This window comes from Ostrea edulis, chromosome 4 (assembly GCF_947568905.1).
Source record: "Ostrea edulis chromosome 4, xbOstEdul1.1, whole genome shotgun sequence".
NCBI lineage: Eukaryota > Metazoa > Mollusca > Bivalvia > Ostreida > Ostreidae > Ostrea > Ostrea edulis.
In genome coordinates this window covers 1346639-1372206 of record NC_079167.1, presented here as the reverse complement: position 1 = coordinate 1372206, position 25568 = coordinate 1346639, and the positions used below count along the sequence as shown (strand labels likewise).

Sequence of the window (25568 nt, the reverse complement as noted above, 5' to 3'; positions counted from 1 at the left end):
CTGTGGAAGTTACAGCCCAGTCTGCAGTTTATGCGAACACAATTTTAGAAACTGATTATCAATTAAGATTTATAAACTGATATGGGTTACATTTTATGAAATCTGTTTTGCAGATGTTCTTTGAAAAATACGTAATTTTTGTTTTTACATTTCGATAGATATTCGGCCGATTTCCCACTTGTTTAGCAAGACAAACCGGGTAAAAAAGTAATGCGATAAAAATGAACCGGGTCGTCCGCTCGTATGTCCAAAACAAGTGCGCCCAGTGTGTCCTGATTCACTACCAAGTTTCACGAAATTCTGCTGAGCGGTCTCAGAGGAGTTGCGCTGACAAGAAAGGGACTGACGGATGGGTCAAAAACATACACTCTACGACTTTGTTGCATGGGGTATAAAGAGGCTAAATTGTAAAATTTCTGCAAGTGTTTCCCTCAATGCTAATATTAACTGTCCAAAGTACAGTGCTTTATTTGTGATGACTCTGCCTCACTCAAAGGAATGCTTCTTCACAAAAATCTGACATACAAGTTGCATTCATGTAGGTAGCTGTACTTTAATAACCAATGAAAGTACATATAATTTCTCTTACGAACAAGAGCCAAAGTCTTAGAAAAGCAAGTTAAAATAGGTCCAAAATGCAAGTGTCACTTACTTTATTAACACTATTCAAAGTTCAAACTACATTAAAATAAATCTAAATTACATAAATAACATATCAATTAAAACTGACACAGTTCTGAAAATAAATACCATTATTTTAAAATTTGCAAGTTACCAAACTTAAATGACAGAAAAAGTTAGCAAATTTATTTAATACAAATTCAGTACTTCAATACACGACTGCCAGTACCATTTTAAATATACGTTAATGTTATCAAGGCTACTTCCATGACAAATAACCCCACAATAACTAATCCTATCTCAATGTATATATGTACATACATGTACTCAAATACAACACCTTATATAATGCATGTTAGAACAATTTTCATTATATCTTGGTATGGCAATCATTGATACGCATACATGTATGTGTGGACTGTCAAACAAGGAAACTTTCTTATTGCCAATACATATAGTAAATGTACAAATGACCTAACAATAGCTAAGCAACAAGTTATAACATTTCAATTCCAGCATCTGCACTTTATTTTTTGTGATAAAAATACTACAAAGGATCTTCCCACTTTAGCTGTAGTTTGTGGTTCCTCTTCAACATCCCTCTTTTTGAAGAGAAATTGATTTATCTATACTTTTTGGTAAATATTAAACACTGATGTATCTCCAGTATGTGTACAGTCATTTTCCCCGGGATATTGGTAGAAAAGTTTTAAATGGTCACCCTTAGCCTGCAAACTATAGAATTACTACCCAAGGTCAATACAGGTAAATGAGGTAGAAAGAAAATGTAGAGTATTCGCAGATTTTTATTGTATATATTTTTATGAATTTCATCACCAGCACAAGATTGTCCAGTCTTGCATTTTGGATATAATTTTCTTTATTACAAATACGACTTGTAATAAAAAAGAGAAATCTGAACAGCCTTGTGCTCAATACAAACAAGAGTACCACTAACGGTACAACATACGCCCGTGAGACAGTGAAATTCAATCTGCAAGCACATTATGCACTCTGAATTTATATTACACACATTCTGAATAGAAAAGTAGGTCATGGTGCACCAATATGAACTGAGTATGTATTTCTCTGAGAGGGAGATTGCAATGTGAGAAAAGGTCCAGGAAACTTTTTGACCTAGTTTTCGCCCTAAAGTACATCACAGTGCAACAATACAGCTGTAATGCAAAACCTGAACTTGTATTCCTTTGAGAGGAAGCTTGTGACTAAATTTCAGGGCAATATCTGTATTTGTAATGAAAAAAAGTCTGGAAAACTGTTTGACCTACTTCTAGACATAAATCTGATAAACTCATTTTTACACTTCTTGAGGGAAAAATTGTGACCAAATTTAAAAACTGTACATGCATCCGTTACGGAAAAAGGTCTGAAAAACACAACCTCTTACAACAAGCAAGCAAGCCAGGCATCATTTGATGAATATATCGATAGAGATTTAACAAAAACAGATAAACCTGATTTCAAAAGATGACATAGCTCTTACTGTTAATATAAACTTTTTAGTAAAATAAAATGCCAAACCTCTAAGTTAAGGTACTAATCTTGGGTCATTGTAAACTGTATAATTCGAAATTTGATGTTTTACTAAATCATCAGGGACCGTTTGTCACAGCTAAAGTGGGGAGGTCCTTTGCAGTGAAATATTTTTCACAGCAGGTTAACTTTCATACATTCCTTTGAGAGATCTCTGAATTCATCAAAGTTAAGCAATCAATTAAAAGAAAATGCTGTTGGACAGAACAAAAATAATTGCAGTTTACAAATGTGGTAACATACCAAGGAAATGGGTAAAACTTGTGGTAACCATGACAATTTGTCCACCATAAAGCATGATTTCATAATACAGCCATCCCTGAATTTCTATTTTCTGGCTCTTCTACCTTACAGTGTAGCTAATAATTTTTCTTTCCTCTCTTCATGTTTCAAGACATAATCATTTTCAACAAGAGGCCCACAGCCTTACCAGTCACCCAAGTATTAGTCAAAAAGTATCCCTAATCCCCAAGGGCTATGGAATCTATAATTTTCCTGCTCTGCATTCTATATTTAGCAGCAGTAAAAACCAAGATGTGTCCTTAAAATACAAATGCCCCAAAGCAAGTTTCCATACTGATGGAAGACATTACATAATAAAACATTTTATATTAGGCCAATTCAACTTAATTGATAGATTATCATCCCCGCCCACCCCTCAAAAATTGGCCCGCCCCGAAATTTTTTAATTTTGCGAAACTAGCGATTTATATGGTTTGCTTAATTTCTCACGTTTTTACAGACGTAAATCTTGAAGAAGTTAGGTTTATATCTGTTATATCCTTAAATTAAAGCTTAACCTGGAATTAGTGTATGAAAATAGCATAGATTGATATCCATCTGCCATTAAATTATGCAGATCTGTTGGGGGGAAAAAACCTCGTTTGTCTTTAATATTTTTCTCAGAAAATAAAATCCTCCCACCCGCCCCATACTTTTGCTGACCCTGGATGATAATCTACTAATTAAGTTGAATTGGCCTCAACACTATATTATTATCATGGACCTGCCTTAGAGTAAGAACCCTGGGGTTGTAAAATTACAATTTTGGTAGATCCTTTTCTGCTTTTCCAAAATATGCATTAAGTTATTATACATAATCAGCAAAATTATAGAAGTTATCTTTCAAATGATAAAGACTATGATACTATCACTATTATGACATCATCTTGGTACCAAAATCCCTCACCTTGGGATCATGAAACTTATAATTTTGGTAAAGGGCTATCTGCTGTTTCTAAATATCCATTTAGTTTCAATTTAGTATCAATAGCAATAAAAAAGATGTTATTTTAATGTCTTACATATAAACAATACACCAAGTTTGGTCCAACTCTAGAGTCAGAACCTTTGCCTTGGAGATCATGAAATTTACAATTTTGGTACAGGCTTTCCTGCTCTACATGATTATGCATTCCGTTTTTCTTACAGGCATGCAGTTGTACACAAGAAGATTTTTGAAAATTAGTCAATTTTGGCAGTATTTGCCCTGCCCCTGGGGGTGCAGGGGTTCTGAAAGATACAATTGATACTTCATACAAATTTGAAAAGAATTGGAATGGTAATTATCAAGAAGTTAAAAATGTTCAATTTTTAACACACGACGACGGACGAAGACCTATAACAAATAGGTCACCTGAGTGACTCAAGTGACCTAAAAACTTTTCACAATGAATAAGTTACCATCTTTCTTATTAAACAACAGTAAACTCAGAATTTTCTGGCAGCTGAATTACAAAACATTGCATGCCATCCTCATCCAACTGTGTTTTGATCTCAATGTTTTGTGGCAATTGGTCTTGTCCTGTACCAAGTGCTGCTCCCTGAAGAATCTGCTGCAGAACTTCACTGTTGATCTCAATCTGTTGTTCTCCCTCTTGAACCTCCTCTTCTTGCACCTCCTGGACTTCTTGAATGACCTCTGTCACCTCTTCCTCTGAGGTTGCCACTGGCACTTCAATCTTCAGCTCCTCCTGAGAGTACTCTCCTGGGTCCTCTACAACTGCCTCTAATTGAACCTCTGATTCCATCTGCTCAACATTTTCAATGATAATCTCCGTGGGCCTCATCTTCTTCATGGACTGTCCCATATTGTAACCACGCCTGGACGTGGTGCCTTCTTTGCTCTTAATGAGGTATGAGACATCTTCTCTGATGGTGTGAGGGTCCACACCATTACGGCGACAGTTTTCTATGTGCTTTGTGGTGTCCATGTGGCGGTACATTTTTCCAGCCTCTGAGAAGGTCATGAAGCAGAAGTTGCACTGGAAGATTCGACTGGAAGGATTATGCACCCTCTTGATGTGGCTGTTGAGTGTTCCCATACTTGAACATGCATAGTCACATTGGGTACATTTGTGAGGCTTTTGGCCTGCAAATAATGATAAGAAATACATTTCAATTTTTAAAATATCAAAAAAAATATCTTCTCTACAAATGCAGATCTGCAAGAAAAACTAAATGCATCTAGTCTTGTAGAGTAGTAAGGCCTCTATCAAAATTTATAGTTAAAAGTATCACTAGTCCCAAAGTCTAAGGAATCTTTCATAATTTTCCTGTTCTGCATATCTAAGCTAAATTCTAATATTCAGCAGCAATATCAATAGGGATGGGCACAATTACAATTACTTTGCCAAATTCTTCAATTTAATTACAACAAGATGTACATGTACTGTGAGCAATGCTCACTAAGAATACCTCCCGCTTACCCCAATCTCCCAAAGGGTGTTGTTAATAGGTATAAATTACCTCTTTCCTGAGTGTAAAAATATGGTATGCATTTGTAGAAGAAAATGGAAGATATAGTCTGAACACAAATCCATGGCATCAACCTATAATTTTGGCCTTGAGATCAAAGGTCATAAAGAGGTCATGAATGTACATGACACATAGTCTCATGGTGATACACCCATGTCTTATGGTATGAATGTCAAAACCCTATAATCAATTTTGACGTCAAAGTTCAAGGTCATATAGAGGTCATGAAGGTACTCAACACATCGTCTCATGGTGATACACTCATGCGTCAAATATGATAGGTCTATGTCAGAGAACAAAGAAGTCATGGCCCTGACACGAATCCATTGTAAAAACCTTTAATTTTGACCTTGAGGTAAAGGTCATATGGTGGTCATGACATGTCGTCTCATGGTGATACACTCATGTGTCAAATATGGTATGCCTATGACAAAGAACAAAGAAGTTATGGGCCAGACACGAATCCATTGTAAAAAAAAACTTTAATTTTGACCTTGAGGTCAAGGGTCAAGGTCATAAAGAGGTCATGAAGGTACTCGACACATCGTCTCATGGTGATCCACCTGTGTGCCAAATATGGTATGCCTAAGTCAAAGAACAAAGAAGTTATGGCCCGGACGAATCTGCAGACAGACGAACGGACGGACAGACAGTGATTCCTATATACCCCCCAGAACTTCGTTCGGGGGGTATAATTACTGTAATTTACAAATGTAATTAAATTACAATTACTTTGATGAAGTAATTAATTAAAATTACATTTTGTCAGTTTTCAAAATTTTATTAACAAATATTTATACAAGATAAAGTTATTCACATATGTATAAGTAAATGAAGTTGTAGATGTTTCCCAATGAATATTTAAAGAATTTGTCCATTGCATTTTATCATAAGCTTTTCAAAGGTTAAGTCATTCATCCTGTAGCGGTCAGGATATAGAATCTATCCTGCAACACTGAAAAGTCTTTAGACTTTTTTTGTATGTGTCTTATGATGTAATTGAAAAGTAATTGGAGTTACATGTTATTTTGCAATGTAATTAATCAAATTAATTAATTACACTGAAATACAATTACTTTTTTCAATTACCCCATCCCTAAATATCAAACAAGATGTGTTTTTTGAATAAACACAAATGCCACCGGCAGTGCCCATACTGATGCTGATTAAATATTTTGACACAACTATGCATTTAGTTTTTCTTACAAATGTGCAGCTGTAGAAAAGATTTTTGAAAATTGATCAATTTTTGAAAGTTTTTGCCCCTAACATATGACCCAGGGGTGCAGGAGTCCTGAAATTTACAATCAATGCCTCCCTTGTCCCAACAGGAGACCAAAAGGCCTTATCGGTTACCATAGTATTAATTAAAAGTATCACTAACCCTAACGGCTATGAAATCTAGAAAAAAAAATTTTGCTCTGCAATTCTAATATTCAGCAACAGTATAAAACAAGTACAAAGCACCCATGAGTGTTGTCAAGTTCTTCCCTCTCTTCCTTTGTCGAAACTCTTGCTTACAGAATCATAAAAATGCTATTCAAATAATGTACACATAAACACCATATACCAAGTTTGGCGCTGCAATGGAGTCAGAACCTCTACCCCCGCGGATCATGAGAACTCTTTTATTTCCCCCCTGCTTACCTGTGTGGATAGCCAAGTGACGCTTGTACTGATGAAGCACAGCAAATCTGCGACTGCAGTACTGACATGTGTAATGATGGATTTTCTTCTCTACAGCCAATTCTGGATGGGTGGCTACCAGATGAATCTTGTATCCCTCCATCGTCCAACTTTTGTGTTCACAGGCCTCACAATCAATGGTGTTTTCTCGGTGGGAATAGCTGTGTTTCTGGAGTTGACTCTTAGTTCTGAATCCCTTCCCACAGATGGTGCAGGAAACTGGTCGCTCATTGCAATGTTGGAAACGAATATGCTGGTTCAAAAGGGTGCGTAAAGCAAACTTTTTATTGCAGATGTTGCATTCAAATGGACGCACTGTGCTATGCTTCAATCTCCTGTAAGAAAACACCATTCATTATGTACAATTTATTCAAACATTTTACATAACACTAACATTATAAATAAAATCACTCATTATCAAACATAAATTAGTTTGAATAACATTTTCATATTACATTGCTGATAATATTATAAATAAATATGTAGATTGTCACTGTAAATCAAATGAAAATTAATCTGCTTAGCTCTTTAGTTTAACTGTAATTACCGGTTCATGTATCAACAAGTACCCCACCCACTTATAAACAAGTTTTTCCATAACACTTACACATGGGTGTTGAGGTTTGACTTGGTGTTGAACGTGTTTCCACAATGAACGCACACTAATTTTTTCTTGGGCCTGTGATTGGACACATGGATGATGAAATCATCAACTGTGTTGTAAACCTTATGACATCTAGCACAGCCAAACTTTTCTGGATCATCTGTGACTTTACGGTGAGTGTTGATAACATGCTCATGAGTTTCTTTCATGTGTTCCAAGAGCTCGACTTTTGAGATGTATGGTGTGTCACAAACTTTACAGGTTTCCATATCCGACTTCTCCTTTGGTTTGGTATCCCCTTCGTGTTTATCACTGACGTGCTTGGTCATGTAACGCTTCAATTTAAACTTCTGTGGACAATAAGGACACAGGAAAGCAAAATCCTCCGAGTGATGAAGCATGTGATGATTTCTCAGGGTGTAAGGGTAGTTGAAGCGCTTGTTGCAAATTTTGCATACCAAGGACTCATCCTCATGGATTTTCATGTGTGTGTCATATGTCTCCTGGGTGTTTAAAATTTTCAAACATAAACGGCATTGGAGTGGGTTTACATTCTTCTCCTCCACCATGTTGTCCTCTGGACTATGGATTGTCAAGATGTGGAGCTTGCAAAAGCTTTTCTCTAAAAAGGTTAAGTCACAGTGGGGACAAAGAAAGGCTCCACTTTCATTCACATGAGTGTTTTCATGTTCTTCTTTCTCTTCCTTTGCCTGAAACTCTTGCTTACAGAATAAGCATGTTATTTGAATTTTTAATTCCTCTTCACTAAGTGGCTGCGGGGCAACACTATCAGGATCAACATTACAAATGGCTTCATGTTCTATAAATGCCTTACGACCACTGAACCTGAGTTTACATTTCTCGCACTCAAAGGCATTCAGCTTTTTGTGAACATCTCTCAAGTGATTCCCAAGTTTGAAATTCGTAGAAAAGCGTACATCACATATGTAACATTGGTAGGATCCTTCAAGCATTTCATCATGAGTTTTCAAGTGCTTGATAATTGCAGTACGCATTCGCATAGTTTTGCTACATAAAAGACATTTGTACCAAACCTTGTTGTCAACAACTGTCTCCTCACAACGACCCACTAGCAAATTCTGATTTGTAATTCTCTGTTGTGGAATGTTCCATTTGCTATCCTTTCTCTTCTTTCTGCCAGGTGTGGTTAGTAGCACTCCATCCACTTCAATACCTTCATCAATAATTGACTTTCTTTTGATGCCTCTTAATCCCCTGAGTCCTTTTGGGGTACTTCTGGAAGCTTTTGGTTTGAAGTCATCATCATCATCTTCACCATTTTCAGACTCATTAGGGTTGTATTCCTCTTCAGATTCATGAATTTCTTCATCTTCTTTCATTTCTTCAATAACATTTGTTTGTAAATCATCAGTTTTATTTTCTTCCTCCATTACTTTACCACTTTCATCTGTATAATCTGGTTTTTCATCAGATTGATTTTCCTTGGTATTGTCATGCTCAAGGTCTGCATTCTCTTCTTTCTTTTCGGCGATCCCCTTGATGTCCTCAACATTTGATTTTAGATTACCTTTGGGTGTGGATTTCTCAGATGAAAACTTTTTTGGACTTTCGGGCATTTTGCTTGGACTTTCACTCTCCAAAAGTTTGCTAGTTTTCTTGGACTTCCTCCCTGATCTTGTCATAATGACACCATCTTCTCGCTCATCCACTGAATCTGCTGCTGCAGGAAGACTAATGGGAAGCAATTCATCTTCATCTTTTACTTCCTCCTTTTCTGACTCAATACTTCCCTCTTCCTGATAAGCCAAATCATGCGATTTTCGCATGTGCACCCCTATAGAACGTCTCAGATTGAACCCCTTCTGACAGATTCGACATACAAAAGGATATTTCTCTTCAGAACCTGACTCCATGTCCTTTTCTGCTTTTACAGTTTCATCTTCCTCAACTTTCTCTTTGATTTCAGACCCCTCTGTATTGTTCTTCACTTTCTCTGTTGCTTTACGGATTCTCTGAGAAGTCCTTGGTGTGGCACTTTTAGGTGTGGCAGATTTAGACCTTGCCTGTTTTTCTGATTTAGAGCGATGTTCTCTATCCATATGTATCTCCAACATTTCGGCGGAAGGAAAAGTCTCTTTACATTCTGAACAGTCAGATGGTACATACGGAGTCATCTTAATCTGTATCGAAGCATTGTAATCTTTTCCATGCATGGTTTTCATGTGATTGTAAATGTATCGCTTTACACTAAAGGGCCTGTCACACTCTGGACAATGGTAGTTGATTCTCTGATGAATCTGCATATGCTGTTTGAGGTATTCATCTGTTTTAAAAATCTGATGACATCTGTCACACTTGACACCAGCCTTCTCCTCAGTTTCTGTCTTTGGAGTACGTCTGAGCATGTGTCGCACTTTACTGGGGCCCTTGGGAGTTTTCTTCTCAGCCTTCCAGTCTTCGTCTTTATCATCATCCATTTCTTCTTCTTCAATCAACTGTTCATCTACTTTGGCAGTTGTAGCTTCCTCTGTGCTCTCTGAACTTATAATCACTACACCAGATTCTGATGAATAGGTCTCTGGAAAAATCGAAAAATAATATCACAAATAAAATCTACCAAACAGTCACAATTTCATAAAGTAATATTAGCTTTAAGTCTGAAAATTTTATTTTGCTGTAAAATGTACTATTATGATAGTTTTATATGTAACTTTAACCATTATTATCAACAAGAGTTGTCAACTTAACGACGTATGGAAACAAAGTCGTAAAGCCGCTGATTAGATTGAATCTACATCTGAAAACACAGAATAACTCTCAAAGTAGTGATGCCAAATTTTACATTGTTGATTTCAACGCAACTCCGATTCTTGGGTTGAAAATTTGTTCGCAGATGAACTTGGTGAAGAAAGTAGAAGTTGTCAAAAAACAAAATGAAAATGTGACAATGAAATCGCTACCAGCCGAAAAAGAAGTTTTTCATGGCTTAGGAAAATTCGAAGGCCAATACCATATAGAGCTGGATCCGACAGTCAAGCCAGTGATCAATCCACCCAGAAGGGTACCACACACAATTATGCTGAGACTAAGGAAAGCTTTAGAAAAGTTAGAGGAAAGCGGTGTAATCGTGGCAGTTGAAGAAGCAACAGACTGGGTGAACAGTTTAGTGATAGTTGAGAAAAAAATGGAAATTTTAGAAATCTTAGAAGACAACAAAGATTGCCAGGAAGCGTGACTCTACTTAATACATCCCCTTTGGTTCAAAAGGCTAAAGTTTTGAAAAGTACATCAAAGTCCAAGGTTACTAGGTCAAAAGTTTTGGTACCATATGAAAGGCCTAGTCATGGGAGGCATCTATAAGTGAAATATCAAAGACCTATCCCCTTTGGTTCAAGAGATTTAGAAAAGTAGATCAAAGTCAAAGTCAAATCAAAACAACGGCACAATATGATCAACTACATATGGTGACTAACAATCCTACAAAATTTGAACAAAATCTGTACAGCGGTCTCCAAAGAGTTGCATCCACAAAGTGTTCCTATAGTGTAGCATGTACAAATTCAACAAAGTCCCATAGCTCCTGTAAAATTTGTCAAATCAAAATGGTGGCGCAATTATGACCAATTCCATATGGTGACTAATAATCCTACAAAATTTTAACAAAATCCATTAAATGGTTGCAGAGGAGTTGCATCCAAAAAATCAAGTGGGACAAACGGACGCATGGACAACAGTATTTCTATGTCCCCCTCTGCGTTGCGGTGGGGGACAAAAAAGTGCTGAAAGAGTTCAAAATACAGAATTTGAAATCGAGGTCAAACCATCTGTTCCCATCTTCAGGCCCAAAGTGTTCCGTTTCCAGCCAAATACATTCGTTCTCCATCATAAATTAAAGTGTTCTGTTCTCAATAAGAACCGTTCCGTTCTCACCAAGAACCGTTCTGTTCAAAACGTTCAGCATTCGTTCCCCAATTAAAACCGTTCACCATGCCACTGGTGTAGTAGTACGCTTCAGAGTCTGTACATAAGATCTTATCTCGAGTATTGTCTACAGTCCTCTGAATCTTAGCACTTTTGCCAACTGTATTCCATTATATAAGGCCAATTCAACTTAATTAGTAGATTATTATCAAGGGTCACCAAAACGTATGGGGCGGGTGGGAGGATTTTATTTTTTATTTTCGGAGAAAAATATTTTGTCAACAGAAGTGCATCATTTAATCATAAATGCCAGATGGATATCAATCTATGCTTATTTCACAGACAAATTCCAGATTAAGCTTTAATTTCAAACACAGAAAGATAACAAACTTCTTCAAGATTTACGCTCATAAGAACGTGAGAAATTATTTTCTTCACTGTTCACGTAGCTATACCGGATATGTAAGTAAGAAGTTTAAATACCAGAGTCTGGCATGAAAATTTTCTGGAAATCGCAAGCTTTGCAAAATAAAAAAAATTTGGGGCGGCCCGATTTTTGAGGGGCGGGCGGGGATGATAATCTAACAATTAAGTTGAATTGGCCTAACCACTTCTAATTACTATCAATTTGCAACAGGACAACTAATCAAATACTGCACATAAGTACTGACCAACACAGAACTTGTAGAACTCCAGCAGTAATTCCCGTTTGCTATCCAAGAACTTCTTCCCAAGATCTGTCCCAAAGTATGTTGTTTCTTTGGTATTGAGGTTGTTACTGACATAAAATATGTCATTTCCCTTCTCTACAGCCTTTTGTACCTGTTTCAAAAATTTCAATATGTAATTTACATATGGCTTTTGCCTATTGTTGTGAAATCATTATGTTACATGGACATTCAAATTAAACATAACTTCCTATCCTCCAATTCATCCCAACAAACGAAATCATTTAAAGCTGGGAGTTTTGGGGTCGTATGGGGCTTTAATGAATATTTGAAGGTATGTTTGGACACAAGTATTGTAGGAAAATATGTTAAGAATTTTTTTATATTAGATTTAGGAGACAGCAACTCAAGAATACAACGACATAAGGCCTCAACCGTGCGCAGCTTTTTGTGCGCCGTAAATCGAAGGTTTTTATAAGGGGTGGATCTGTAGCTCTCTGTTATGTCGAAATATTTTTTCAGAGAGCTACAGTTCTGCAGTTATATATTCCTATGTCCAGTTCAACCCTTGACCTTTGACTATGTGACCTCAAAATCAATAGATGTCATCTTCTCCTGATGATGTACCAGTGTACCAAGTTTGATGTATGTCAAGCAAAGGGTTCTCAAGATATTGAACGGACAGTATATTCCTATGTCCAATTTGACCCTTGACCTTTGATTACATGACCTCAAAATCAATAGGTGTCATCTTCTCCTGATAATGTACCAGTGTACCAAGTTTGATGTCTGTCAAGCAAAGGGATCTCAAGATATTGAACAGACAGTATATTCCTATGTCCAGTTTGACCCTTGACCTTTCAACATGTGACCTCAAATTCAATAGGGGTCATCTTCTTCTGAAGATGTACCAGTGTACCAAGTTTGATGTCTGTCAAGCAAAGGGTTCTCAAGATATTGAGCGGACAGTATATTCTTATGTCCAGTTTGACCCTTGACCATGTGACCTCAAAATCAATAGGGGTCATCTTCTTCTAAAGATATACCAGTGTACCAAGTTTGATGTCTGTCAAGCAAAGGATTCTCGAGACATTGAGTCGTCAATATATTCCTATGTCCAGTTTGACCCTTGACCATGTGACCTCAAAATCAATAGGGGTCATCTACTCCTTAAGATGTACCAGTGTACCAAGTTTGATGTCTGTCAAGCAAAGGGTTCTCAAGATATTGAGCGGACAGTATATTCCTATGTCCAGAGTAGATTGACCCTTGACCTTTAACCTGAAAAACAATAGGGGTCCTCTTCTTTTCATAACCGACCCACAAATGAAATATCATTACAATCAAGTGAATGGTTCTCAAGATATTGAGCGGACATGTGGTCTACCGACTGACTGACAGGTGCAAACCAATATGCCCCTCTTCTTTGAAGGGGGGCATAAAAAGTTGTGGGATCAGTGATTAGTATACGGATTAGTCAATATTACCTGCAATATTGGTAATTTTCAAATTAAATTTTACTTTAGGAGTGTGCACTTTCTTACCATGTAGTGGGCATCCTCCGAGAGGGAGGTGTATGTCTGTGTCTCTGCATCCACCATTTTGATATTGCCTGATCTCAGCTCATGCTGGCATGATCCTGTATATCAATACAACTGTAACTTTAACACTATATATATCCTGGATATATGCAAAATTTCTCTTTAACATACAAGGTTTTCATTGGAAGGCAGGCAGCTGGAGAAGTTGTTTTCATAATTATATGAATATTCTTGACAAGCAAAAAAAAAAATTACATTAGAGATAAATTCAATATAATCAACATGTTCCCCTGAATCTCTAGTTAGGTGGCCATGCTCTACAATCTGAGCTAGTAGGCCACCAACCAGTGATTCTTTTTGTATAACAAGAGGCCCAGGGGCCTTATAGGTCACCTGAGTATCATGTAACAACCTTCCAATGTTTGAATTAGGTTTGTGTTTAAATATAAGAATTTTACTTTTGGATGGAAGAAACATTGAATAGCTATGTGGTCATGAAGTACATGTGTCATTTTTATGTTCAATCAATAATCCTTTTTAAAAAACCTAGGTCTGAGACATCATAAAGAAAAGGGTTATTTACTCCTTAGATAAAACCAATATACATAATAATTTCATGTCTGTCAAGCAAAGGGTTCTTAAAGTATTGAGTAGTTGTATATATTCCTATTATTCAGTTTACCCTTGTCTTTGTGATTTTATTAGCTACAATGGTCATCTTCTCCGAAAGGAACCAGTGCATCAAGTCTGACCTCTGTCGAGCAAAGGGTACTCAAGATATTTTTAAGGGTGTAGATCTTTGCATTTTTAGTTCGATTTTTAACCTTTGATCTGATGACCGCAAAATCAACAGGGCCATTTACTCTACAAGGGAACCAGTGTATCAAGTTCGATGTCTTTCAAGGAAATGGTTCTCAGGATATTGAATGGACAAGATTTGCCAATTTTTTTCCCCAGCACATGCCCTTTGGGCAGGCATGTATACTAATTAGATTAGCTCAAACAAATACTTACATGCCCAGAAATTTATTAATTAATTTTATTAGTTGCCTTTTCCCACCAAAGGAAATATATTTTTCCACATCTTTAGCTACAATACATCTCCTGTTCTCAATTTCATTACTAATCGTAAATGACAGAAAATAAAGTTCAAAACTACATTGCGTATGTCCTTAATCGAACTTTTCAGTGCATTTTAATTGTTACCAGTGTTATTTAATTGGCTATTTCATAATGTTACATCTGATGAATAAATTGATCGTTTGAATCAAAAGGAAAAGTACATCGCTAAAGGTTTAAGCCTCTAAATTTACATGCCGTTTGGGCTTGTACTTCAATTTCCACATGCCCCCCTCTACCTTTGTGAGGCCGAAAGCATCGGATATCAGGATATGTCAAATACTGCTGATTAGAGTACTTTAACTCTTGACCACAAAATTGGAGCCAACTCCTTTTCATGGGGTAACAGTGCAATAAGTATGATGTTTAATAAACATAGCATTCTCTAGATATATCTAGATATTGAGCAGAAATTTGGTCTACTGACCAACCTACCAACTTAACAACAGGTGCAACTCAATATGACCCCCTCCTCAAGTAATATCCATAAAAAAGGAAATTATTTATTTCAAAACTTTATTAATTACAAACACAATGTTGCAAGATTCAAAAGTTCTATCAAGCTGCACGACTGTTATGGTAGGCAACTAATGCACGAAGTGTATAGTAGGCAACTATATTCCCGGATTGATTTAAAGTAAAAACCTTCCGCAATTAACTTAAAATATATATGTTTATATATATGCTCATCAGAACCATGCTATTAGTTTGTCTACTTAATACCCAGGGACAGAGAAGAAGATTTTCAAAGAAATAAAATGCATTTTCACTATATAAGATCAATAGGGCTCCACCCAAACACCAGAACCCCTAACCCTGGGGCCATGAATTTCAGGAGAGTCATCCATGCTCATCATAACTATGCTGTTAGTTTGGCTACCTAATACCCAGTAACATAGAAGAAGATTTTCAAAGAAATATTGCATTTTCACTATATAATCAATCAACCCCGCCTTTGCACCAGAACCCCTGACCCAGGGGCCATAAATTTCAGTTTTGAAAGAAGCATCCTTGATCATCATTATCATACTATTAGTTTGTCTACTTAATACCCAGCAGCAGAGGAGAAGATTTTCAAAGAAATAAAATGCATTTTCACTATATGATCAATAGGGTCCCATCCTAATACCAGAACCCCTGACCCAGGGGCCATGAATTTCACAATTTTGAAAGAGGCATCCTTGTTCATCATAACCATGCTATTGGTTTGTCTACTTAATACCCAAGGAGAGAGAAGAAGATTTTCAAAGAAATAATGCATTTTCACTATATGACTTATAGAGCCCCACCCTAGCACCAGAACCCCTGATCCAGGGGCCATGAATTTCACAATTTTTAAAGAGGCATCCTTGCTCATCATTACCATGCTATTAGTTTGTCTACTTAATACCCAGAGACAGAGAAGAAGATTTTCAAAGAATTTCTACATTTTCACTATATGACCAATAGAGCCCCACCCTAACACAAGAACCCCTGCCCCAGGGGCCATGAATTTCACAATTTTGGTAGAGGGCTCAACGCTCATTATAATTATGCCCACAGTTTGGCTTCTTGATGTCCAGGAGTAAAGAAGAAGATTTTTTAAAATTACACTCATTTTGATGGTTTTTGCCCCACCCCTCAGGCCCCAGGGGGGCAGGGACCACAAATTTCACAATTTTTGTTCCCCTCCACCCATAGATGCTATATGTCAAAATTGGTTGAAATTGGTTCAGGGGTTTCAGAGAAGAAGCTGAAAATGTTCAAATGTTAACGCACGACGAACGAGCCGACGACGGGCAAAAACATATAGCAATAGGTCACCTGAATGATTCAGGTGACCTAAAAATCCCAAAATGAAAACAGTCACTAAATTTTCCAGTTTTTTTTTTTTGTTTTTTGTTTGGTTTTGCGACATGGAAGTCATCATTTAAACGAAAAATTTAGTGATAGTTTATTTAAATTTATGGAATTTATATTTTTAGATGGTAAGTAATGCAGCATTAATAGTGATACAGAGTTGGTTTAATAGTCAACTAACTTATTTGAAGCGAACAGCAGTGTCACCTATGTGCACATTAATTGCTAAAACCAGACGAAACAGAGAGTACATTTAAAGACATGAATTATGAAGGACTGCTCCGAGAATCAGTGAAGGTGTCAATCCAAATATTCAGCTGTGCAGAGTCTCAGCCGAGATTAACCTAGTATTATACACCCAATACATATATACTGCAATTTCTTCAACACACAGCAATTCAAAACAATTAGATGTGACCATTTAACAAGTACGATGAACCAGCAGTGATTTTTCTACATTTTTTACAAGGGTACTGTGGCTTTCGAATTGGGAAAAATTGTCGACATTTCAGTCAAATTGGGGAAAATCAATTTTGTCGTAAATAAGTTTTAAAATCATATCAAACATTACATTATCTTTATTTTACACATCTAATTTCTAAAATTTTCAACTATTCTATCCAAGTCATCATTACCATAACTCTTTGTCAAATTTTATGTATATAATTCACATCGAATGTTTATTTTTTTCAAATATGTATTCCTTTCATAATTTTATTATTGGGAAAAATGCAAGCTAAATTGGGAAAAAATTGGCAATTTTTAGGAGAAAAAAGGGCCGAAATTCGTGAAAGAATGTTTTCCACTGATGGAGACTTGGTTTCAGCCAAGAGGGCTTGTCTGAAGAGTGATCAAGTAGATCGACTTTTTTTTTAAAAGAAAAACTTGTGAACTCAGAATGATAACGACTAACTAACTGTGTTGTGCTTACTTTGAGATACAAAAATGCTTCAGTGCAGAGTGTTTCTATTTATCCTGTACACTTTTTTGTTTTCTAATCAAGATATGCCCATTTGAATTCCATTTTCTACCAAGATTGATTGATGTTTTCCGTCACACTCAACAATTTTTCAGTTTACTGGTGGCACCCAGTTTATATTGGTGCAGGAGAGAACCAAGATACAATGTACCTGGGAAGAGACCACCGACCTTCCGAAAGCAAACTGGGAAACTTTCTCTGGAAGACCCGATCACCATATACTACATAGCTAGTGTCAATAACTTCAGTCTCTTTTTAATATCAACTTCAGAGTACTTGTGCGTGGAATGAGAGTGATGTTTATCAAAGTAATGTTTGGAATGACTGGTTTCTAGATATGAATGTTTCCTCCGTGTACCATTTTTGTTGTTTATTATGTCAAAAAGTCTAGTCTTTAATTTATCGTGAGGAGTGGTCATGTAAAGTGTTGAAAAGTCATGCATTTTGATTTTGTTGATTTGAGAAAAGTTTTGTGTATTCAAATTTCAAATAAATAATTAACTGCCGTAAAATGGCTGAAATATTGCCAAAATATAATATAATAATTATAATAATATAATATAATAATAAATAAATAATAAAAAATACACTTATATAGCGCCTTATCTAAAAATACTCTAAAGCGCTGTACAACATACTAAAATTTACAATTGATAATTAAAAGAAACCTGAACCCCGAGTTAAAAAATTCTAGACCGACCCAACCCGAAATTTTTTGGAACCGTGACAGTCCTAGTGATTGATTGATATTTTCCGTCACACTCAACAATTTTTCAGTTATATAGTGGCACCCAGTTTTTTATTGGTGGAAGAGAGAACCCAGATACCATGTACCTGGGAAGAGACCACCGACCTTCCGAAAGTAAACTGGGAAACTTCCTCACTTACCGGCGCGAGTGGGATTCAAAACCGCGCCGACCAGGGGTGAGAGGCCGTGTGATTTTGAGCAGATGCCCTAACCACTCGGCCATGGAGGCCCTAGTGAACACAGAAACTAAACAAGTAGGATTATTTTCACAGTAAGGCCTTTTATTTTTATTGAGTTGGTTTATGGATCCGTCGCACTGATTTTCTGGGATGTTGGGGGGAAAAAATGGTTTTTCACTCCTTTATATATTACAGACGCTGGTATTTTTCCTTTTCAAAAAAAAAGAGAAAGAAATGAAAAAATAGATTCTGCTGGACTGGATATTTGGACAGACACCTCCACCGAAATCTCAGGAGAGTTCATAATATTCATGTGTCATGTGTGGAATATCACTCAACTTTAGCCGGTGCTAACAATTATTCTGCACCTTAGTAACAATGCCTTTTGCTTCCAATAAGTTATCTGTTTATGAAACTAACTTCTGATTAGCATTAGTTATGCATTGCATACCGTTTTGATATGAAAATCCCAACACTTGTTTTTAGATGGCATCCATGGCGAACATTGGGTTGCACTAATCCCCTAAACAAGTATAACCCTGCCTGACCTTACCATTAATACATTTTGTCGAGGATACACTTTTAAATTCTTATTTATGAATTTTAAAGAAATATTCTTCATAATTATGTGTAATTCTTCATATATGAAGGAGGTTGAAAACATACATATTTAACATGAATTCATGAATTTATTCATTTATTGTATGAAAATTTGCTGACTACCAACAATGAATACGCTGGTTTCGAGATATGCCGGAGTTATTTCCCTTTGGAGAACTCTCGTATATAGTGAGGCGCGAAACAATTTGTTTACACGCGGGAGTGGGACTAATTTTCATCACTGCGTAAGTGAATGTACTCAGTAAGTTTCTCATACACTGTTACATCACCCGAATTCGACTGACACACAAACTAAGTAAGTTATTTATAAGTATTTAGGGAGTAATTAAATACATAGAATTATTATCATATCACGTTATTTCGTTGGTCATAAGTACCATATCTAAGATATTACTTGCAAATATGACATTGTTTTTATGTTTCCACTTTAGTAAAACATTTCTTTCGACAGTATTTTGTATTCCCCACATTTACATATTAAAAGAGAAGCCACTTTTAATGCATTTCATCGTCTTCCTCGCTGACTGTAGGTCCACTCTGTCCCACTAAGTCATTCAAAGCGCCACTAAATGCACCTCCTACACAGAAGAGTTCGTATCTCAAAACTGGCGTATTGATCTAACCTATATAAAATTCAGAATTTCTGAATAAATGTTGATAGGATTCATGAATTTTATTTATAACTTTATTTGACTTCATAAATAAGACTTCAAAACTTAAGTAAATTATTAGACAAAATATATGCTTGGTAAGGTCAGTCAGGATTTTAGTACTTCAGGTGATCAGTGCGTCCCTATTATACGTCATGGATGCAATCTTTTGAATGGAAAAACGATGTGGTTCTTTTATTTGGGGATTTACATATTAAACTAAACGGTAAACAATGGACATTTGATAATGATAGAAAGTTAATTTAATAAATAAACAACATTTTTCAAGGAAACAGCATTGTTGCCAAGGTGCACAATAGTCGCTATATACCACCATCTGAAGTTGACTGTGAAGAGAAGATTAAAGTTGATAATAAAACATAGACCTCAAATCAAGTTCATATTTATTACTAGTAACTTAACATTTTGCCATTTAAACTTCTTTTTTGAATTTTTTTTTACCGCCTCCGAACGGATTTGAAAATTTTGAAATCCATAAACCAATTTAAAAAAAAAAAATTGGCCTAACTTACACAAGCAGGGACTACACTTGACTGAATATGATTTCATCAACACAGCAAGCAGCTATGACAAGTACCATTTTATTGTAGAGGTGGGACGATCCATCGGTGCACTGATGCATCGTGATACTCAACTTGGCGATATACGGATTGATACACAACTTGGCGATATACGGATTGATACACATGTTGTGCTTTTCATACTAAGAAATGTGTTCCTTTGTAAATATTGAGTAATTTGTGACACGTCATACTCCTGTGTTTCTCCATTTATCAGCAAAGGAGTTTATCTCAAGACACATCCCACCAGAACACTTATCACACACTGACAGTAAAAATCACAAGTTTGCAATAGAGAGGTATAATCTTTATATGTCAGATATAATACATACAATTAAAATTCCTGACATGAGTAAGCAGTGATTTTTTCGGGGTTTTTCAAACTACCACCCCTCCTTTTGAATTGGGAAAAATTAGCGACATTTTCCTCAAATTGGGAAAAATCATTCATAGTAAATTAAAATGGTAAAGATGCATAAAATAATCAAATAACAATTTTTTTGTTTGAGGTTTATTTCAGATTTGATTTAAAATTATAAAATAAATCATTATTTAAAAATGCATTGGAAGTCACACCTTGTATAAATATTATTTACTTTTTCTAAGAAATACTTATTGTCCAATATCATTAGGAAAATAATAAATTATTAATTTACCAGCATTTGTACCCATAATCTTGTATACATTTTATTAATAATAAAGTTTCCAGAATGTCTCTCCTGTTTGTATTTTTCGGATTTTAGTAAAACCCTATACTGTTGGCCACTTCCTGTTATTAGCCTGACCCTACAAACAGAAAGTGTCAACAGTATGGCTTAATGTGTATCTGGAAACTATATATACTTCGCTGCATATCTGCATATATGGATGCCTCCATTGTTTTACATATTCTTTACAAAACCTAGCTTTTGCATGTGCAGTGGTTTGGAGAATAAAACTGAAGAAAAAATCGTATTTAACTTTTGTCAGCAATATACGGTAACCTTTTTTTTTTAATGGCCTAATTTCCCTAAATTAGAAATTGGGATAAACATGTATATAAAATTGGGAAAAAATAGCTAATTTTAGTGAGGGGAAACAGCCTAATATCGGTGGCATTTTAGCCCCAAAAATATCACTGGTAAGGGAAAAATAAGGAAGTTGTTGAAGAAAATCTTAAAACCTATATTTTTCATTAAATAATTTACAAGAAAATGATTCTTACAAATATGAAGAAAAGTGCTGCTAATTTTTCCCAATTCAAAAGGAGGGGTGGTAGTTTAGAAAGGAAATAAAATCAATGCCAGCAATCGAACCCATCTCACCGCCACAATGAGAACAGACTATTTATAAAAACTATCAAGCCATGGTTTTGACCATCAAATAAATTCCTTTGAACCAGTGAAAGGTTACAGCACTTACCATTGTTTGAACTGATATCATCATTAGAGTGACCGGTATGTAAGAAACACAAATTTCAAAATGAATTTGATCATGAGCTAGATTCAATACTTTTTTTAAAATTAATATAAATAAATATTTGTTTCCCTGCCTAAAAATTCGGTTTAAAATTTTTATGATGACCTTTAAAAATGTATTTGAATCGAGAACATTTAGACATGGGGAAATAAAATTCTTGGTATGGATTAACAATTTCGAGGAAATTCGAACAAGTACACCTATATTTTTGTGAAGGTATGGCATTAGTTGAATTTCCTTTTTTAAAAATAAGACCTGTACATAAAAAAATTCAATATCTCATGAAAAACTATGTGTTTAATGGGATTTATTTTAAATAGTTAAAAGAAATATATGTTCCCGCCGCCATTTCTAGAGTAGATCTCGTCCCCATTGCATTCGTATTAGCGGGAATCCATTACAGTTCCCTTTTTCAAATTATCAAAACATGCTTGCATAAAATAAAATTGACTAGTGATACATATTGAGTGTCTGATATGTTTCTATAAAAAACGACTGATAAAGATGTACACTTCTTACCAAATAATATCACGTAGAAACTCCTTACAAGAATGACCCAAAATGGCGAGAATGCCGAGATCAAAACGCGACCGGATATACAAAAATAGTAACCTATAAAGCTTAATTGAAAATCGTTAAATTTCCGGAAAGTTGGGATTTTTTTTAAAAATTTGATTTCAACCCTCTGCACATCGTCGCAAACCACGGGTTATTGTTAGAAACAATAGCCCGTGGTTTGCGACGATGTCCTCTGCAGAATGAGCGCAGCTAGTCCTACATATATTATCATACGTGTATCATCCAAAGTCAATCATCAAAGTACACCAAATAGTTTCAGATTTTGAACACTGAAAACGATATATATATATGTTATATTGTGATTGAACTCCATCTGATCATCAATTTAAATTTATGTAGCTCCGTGAGGCCACGTCGAGCACTCTAGATAGAAGATTATATCGGAGATTTATCCCACTATATATATAATATATATACAAAGCACTAAAATGACCAACGACACGAACAACCAGATTGGCAAATTTTCGGGACGACCCATCCCTTCTTCAGGACTCAAGAAAAGAATTACATAATGGGGCCAATATCAACAGAGAATAATAACAAAAACTACATATAAATACATCTAGCATTACAACTACACTAATCCACAAACGTTTTGGAAAAAGTCGCATGGGGCTAGATCTGGAGAGTATGGTGGGTGTGGGAAGACAGTAACCTTCTCCGACTTCAAAAATTGCTTCACAAGCTCAGATGTATGTGATGGAGCATTTTCATGAAGTAGACGAACATCCTGACACAGGGCGTCGTTTATGATAATATTTCTCGAGCTTTTTTTAGTATAACATCTCGGTAATACCGACCGGTAACACTTTTGCCCTTCAACACCGGAATTTGTACGGCTATACCATCACATGAGAAGAATATGCAACAATCGAACCTTCTTTACGCTCATGGTTCTTTTGGCAACTACAGGCCTTCTACCGTGTTTAGTTAGCCATATTTTGTTTCCAATTTTCTTACTGGTTCGAAATAGTGAAGCCATGTTTCATCACCAGTAACAATGTTTGAAAATTGTCTTTGATTGAATTTGGGAAACATTTTGAGCAATTGCTCAGCGGTTTGTACTCGTACCCGTTTTTGGTCATCTGTCATTATATGCGGTATCCATCTGCCATCACTTTCATTTGTTTCCCCGACTTTTGAGACAAATTTGCCTTGCCTGTGTAACGTGTTAGGGTTCGAAGATTTGGATGAGTCCCTATACTTATTGATATTGATCTTAAACAAATGATTAGGAAATATACGAGTCAATATATACAGATATGTGCAAGATTTCCTATCTTTATAAAAAAAAATGTACGAGTCAATATATACAGATATGTGCAAGATTTCCTATCTTTATCATAAAGAGACTATAGATCTGGATGTGACAGATCCGGGAGTACGGGAGATGTGTCCTTATACCGGACAGATCCCTTTTGTCGAAGGACTGATCAAACAAAATAAAATAAACACCAGGTGAACGTCCCCACCTTTAAAAGCTTCCCTACTAGTATACTAGACACCGTATACTGTTAGTTTCTTTATTCACCGTACCTTTGATAACTCCTTGCCAGCGTCTACTTCTGAATGACCCTGTCTCTCGCAAAACAGCCGTATTTATACTACCCGGCATTCGTTATGCCTTGGGTCATATCGTATTGTCCTACGATAAAGTCCGGATCACATCAGCTCTATTTATAGATAATAATACATCCCGTGCCCGATCCCAATTCGTCACATTACCCACGCCTCTATTTCACATGCGTCCGCGCATGAAACGAAAACTTGGGTATCATCAACAAAAACATTTAATGAGAAGAAAACATGAAAATGTAGACCAATGATGAGTAATGTAAAAATGAACATGATGTGAAATAGATATGCCTTATCCATAATCCTATATGCTTAACAATAGTACAAAACAGTACATATGTGTAACTCTTTGTTACTGTGTTCTTGGACTAAAGTCATATACAATTTATATGTCAAAACACACTTCACTCTCGGTGATTTTCTTTATGCTTCGTCCATTTTCAAGATACTTTGTGATAGTAACCTCCTTCATCCTTTTCTTGGTACCTTCAGTCTGGGTGTACTGATGTATCATCATACGACCTTCTGTCTGAGTTCCGATGGACACCCCTGTTGAAACAGATCGAACTTCTGTTCTGTTCATCACCTTTCTTGATGTGTGCACAGGGCTAGGTGCCGTTCGTTTCCTCACCATACGCCCAACAACCAGGTCACTAGTGCTGGGAAGAGATTCGATGCTCCGTTCTGCGGGATCATCTCCCAACTGGATTTCTGGATCTTCATCCCATTCACTATCATAATCTGTGGAATCTTTTCGCATTGTACTGATACTAGGTGCGTCTTTATCTGTTTCTTCAGATGGACCCACATCAGGATGCTTCATCTTCATGTGTTTCAGGAAATATTCCTTCTTCTTGAAAGACACATGGCATTTCTCACACACCAACAAGTTCCGTGTACACTTCATAACATGTTCGATCCAGATTTCCTTCCCGTCGACTTCATGAAAACATACAGGACATATTTCTTTAGACTTTCGAGCTGTAACCTTGGTATTTGCCATAGCTAATCTACAAAATAAAAATAAAGAAATTCATTGAACTTAATCTAATGTCTATAAGGCTAAGTATCTATTTAAACCGCTTGTCCTCTTGCATATGTACATTGTGATCATCTAGGAAATATAGAAAGAATTATTTTATCTACAAAACTAATGTGTCATATGCACTAGTCTTGAATATAATCTTTCAACCATATTGGAGGACGTCTATCTCGTCTTTCTCTGCCACCTCCAACCAGTTCAACCGTAACTTCGACATTTTTGTAACTTGACTCGAGGTCATCATGAACTTGATCAACATCAGTCCTTTCATCCATCTTTTCAGAGGAGTAATTGGGTTCTAGAACTTCTCCTCTCAATACCTGAGGTTTGCTGACTTTCATTCGATCACAATGAACTACTTGTTCTTTCCCATTGCGACCGCAGTTTACTTTATACAGAACTTCTGAGACTATGGACAAGACCAGGAATGGACCTCGCCAAAATGAGGTTAATTTTGATGAACATCCAGCCTTTCTTTGGGGAAAATATACATAGACTTCATCGCCTTTCTTGAATCGTTCATACGACATTTTCATGTCATGATAATGTTTCTGACGAAGAATTGCCCCTTCTGAATGTTGTCTCACTAATGCATGTGCACGCTCCATTCGATCGAGAAGCACCCAGACCCATTCATTTCTTGGAACTTCTTTCCAGGACGAAGGCATATCATATGCTATGTCCAATGGTGTGGCTGCTTCTCTGCCCATCATAAGCATATTTGGGGTATACCCTGTGGACTCGTGCTGAGATGCTCTATATGCCATCATAACGTACGGTATGCATTCATCCCAGTCCTTTTGATTTTCATTCACAAAACTACTAAGCATAGTCGCCAACGTCTTATTAAATCGTTCCACCATG

At 36.2% G+C, this 25568-nt stretch overlaps 2 protein-coding genes across 2 annotated transcripts; both read right to left on the bottom strand.

The window, feature by feature from the left end:
- Positions 1-636: 636 nt before the first annotated feature.
- On the bottom strand, positions 637-22101 carry LOC125671875 (zinc finger protein Xfin-like). Its single transcript, XM_048907863.2, has 6 exons — positions 22028-22101; positions 13338-13432; positions 11797-11947; positions 7226-9782; positions 6580-6953; positions 637-4546 (listed from the first exon to the last, which is right to left on the bottom strand). Exons 2-6 carry the CDS (start codon positions 13392-13394, stop codon positions 3870-3872), a joined length of 3816 nt encoding a protein of 1271 aa, XP_048763820.2. The 5' UTR covers positions 13395-13432; positions 22028-22101; the 3' UTR covers positions 637-3869.
- Positions 22102-24047: 1946 nt separating this feature from the next.
- On the bottom strand, positions 24048-24665 carry LOC125660172 (uncharacterized). Its single transcript, XM_048892012.1, has one exon. The coding sequence runs from the start codon at positions 24663-24665 to the stop codon at positions 24048-24050; it is 618 nt and encodes a 205-aa protein (XP_048747969.1).
- Positions 24666-25568: the final 903 nt, after the last annotated feature.

What these genes read in the sequence shown, in the direction of transcription:
- LOC125671875 (XM_048907863.2), bottom strand. Translation starts at nt 13,394, where the DNA reads ATGGTGGATGCAGAGACACAGACATACACCTCCCTCTCGGAGGATGCC. An exon ending in CGGAGGATGCCCACTACATG is followed by an intron (nt 11,948 to 13,337) that starts GTAAGAAAGTGC and finishes TTTTTGAAACAG; the next exon opens with GTACAAAAGGCTGTAGAGAA. An exon ending in TCAAACCTCAACACCCATGT is followed by an intron (nt 6,954 to 7,225) that starts GTAAGTGTTATG and finishes GTTTTCTTACAG; the next exon opens with GAGATTGAAGCATAGCACAG.
- LOC125660172 (XM_048892012.1), bottom strand. Translation starts at nt 24,665, where the DNA reads ATGGCAAATACCAAGGTTACAGCTCGAAAGTCTAAAGAAATATGTCCT.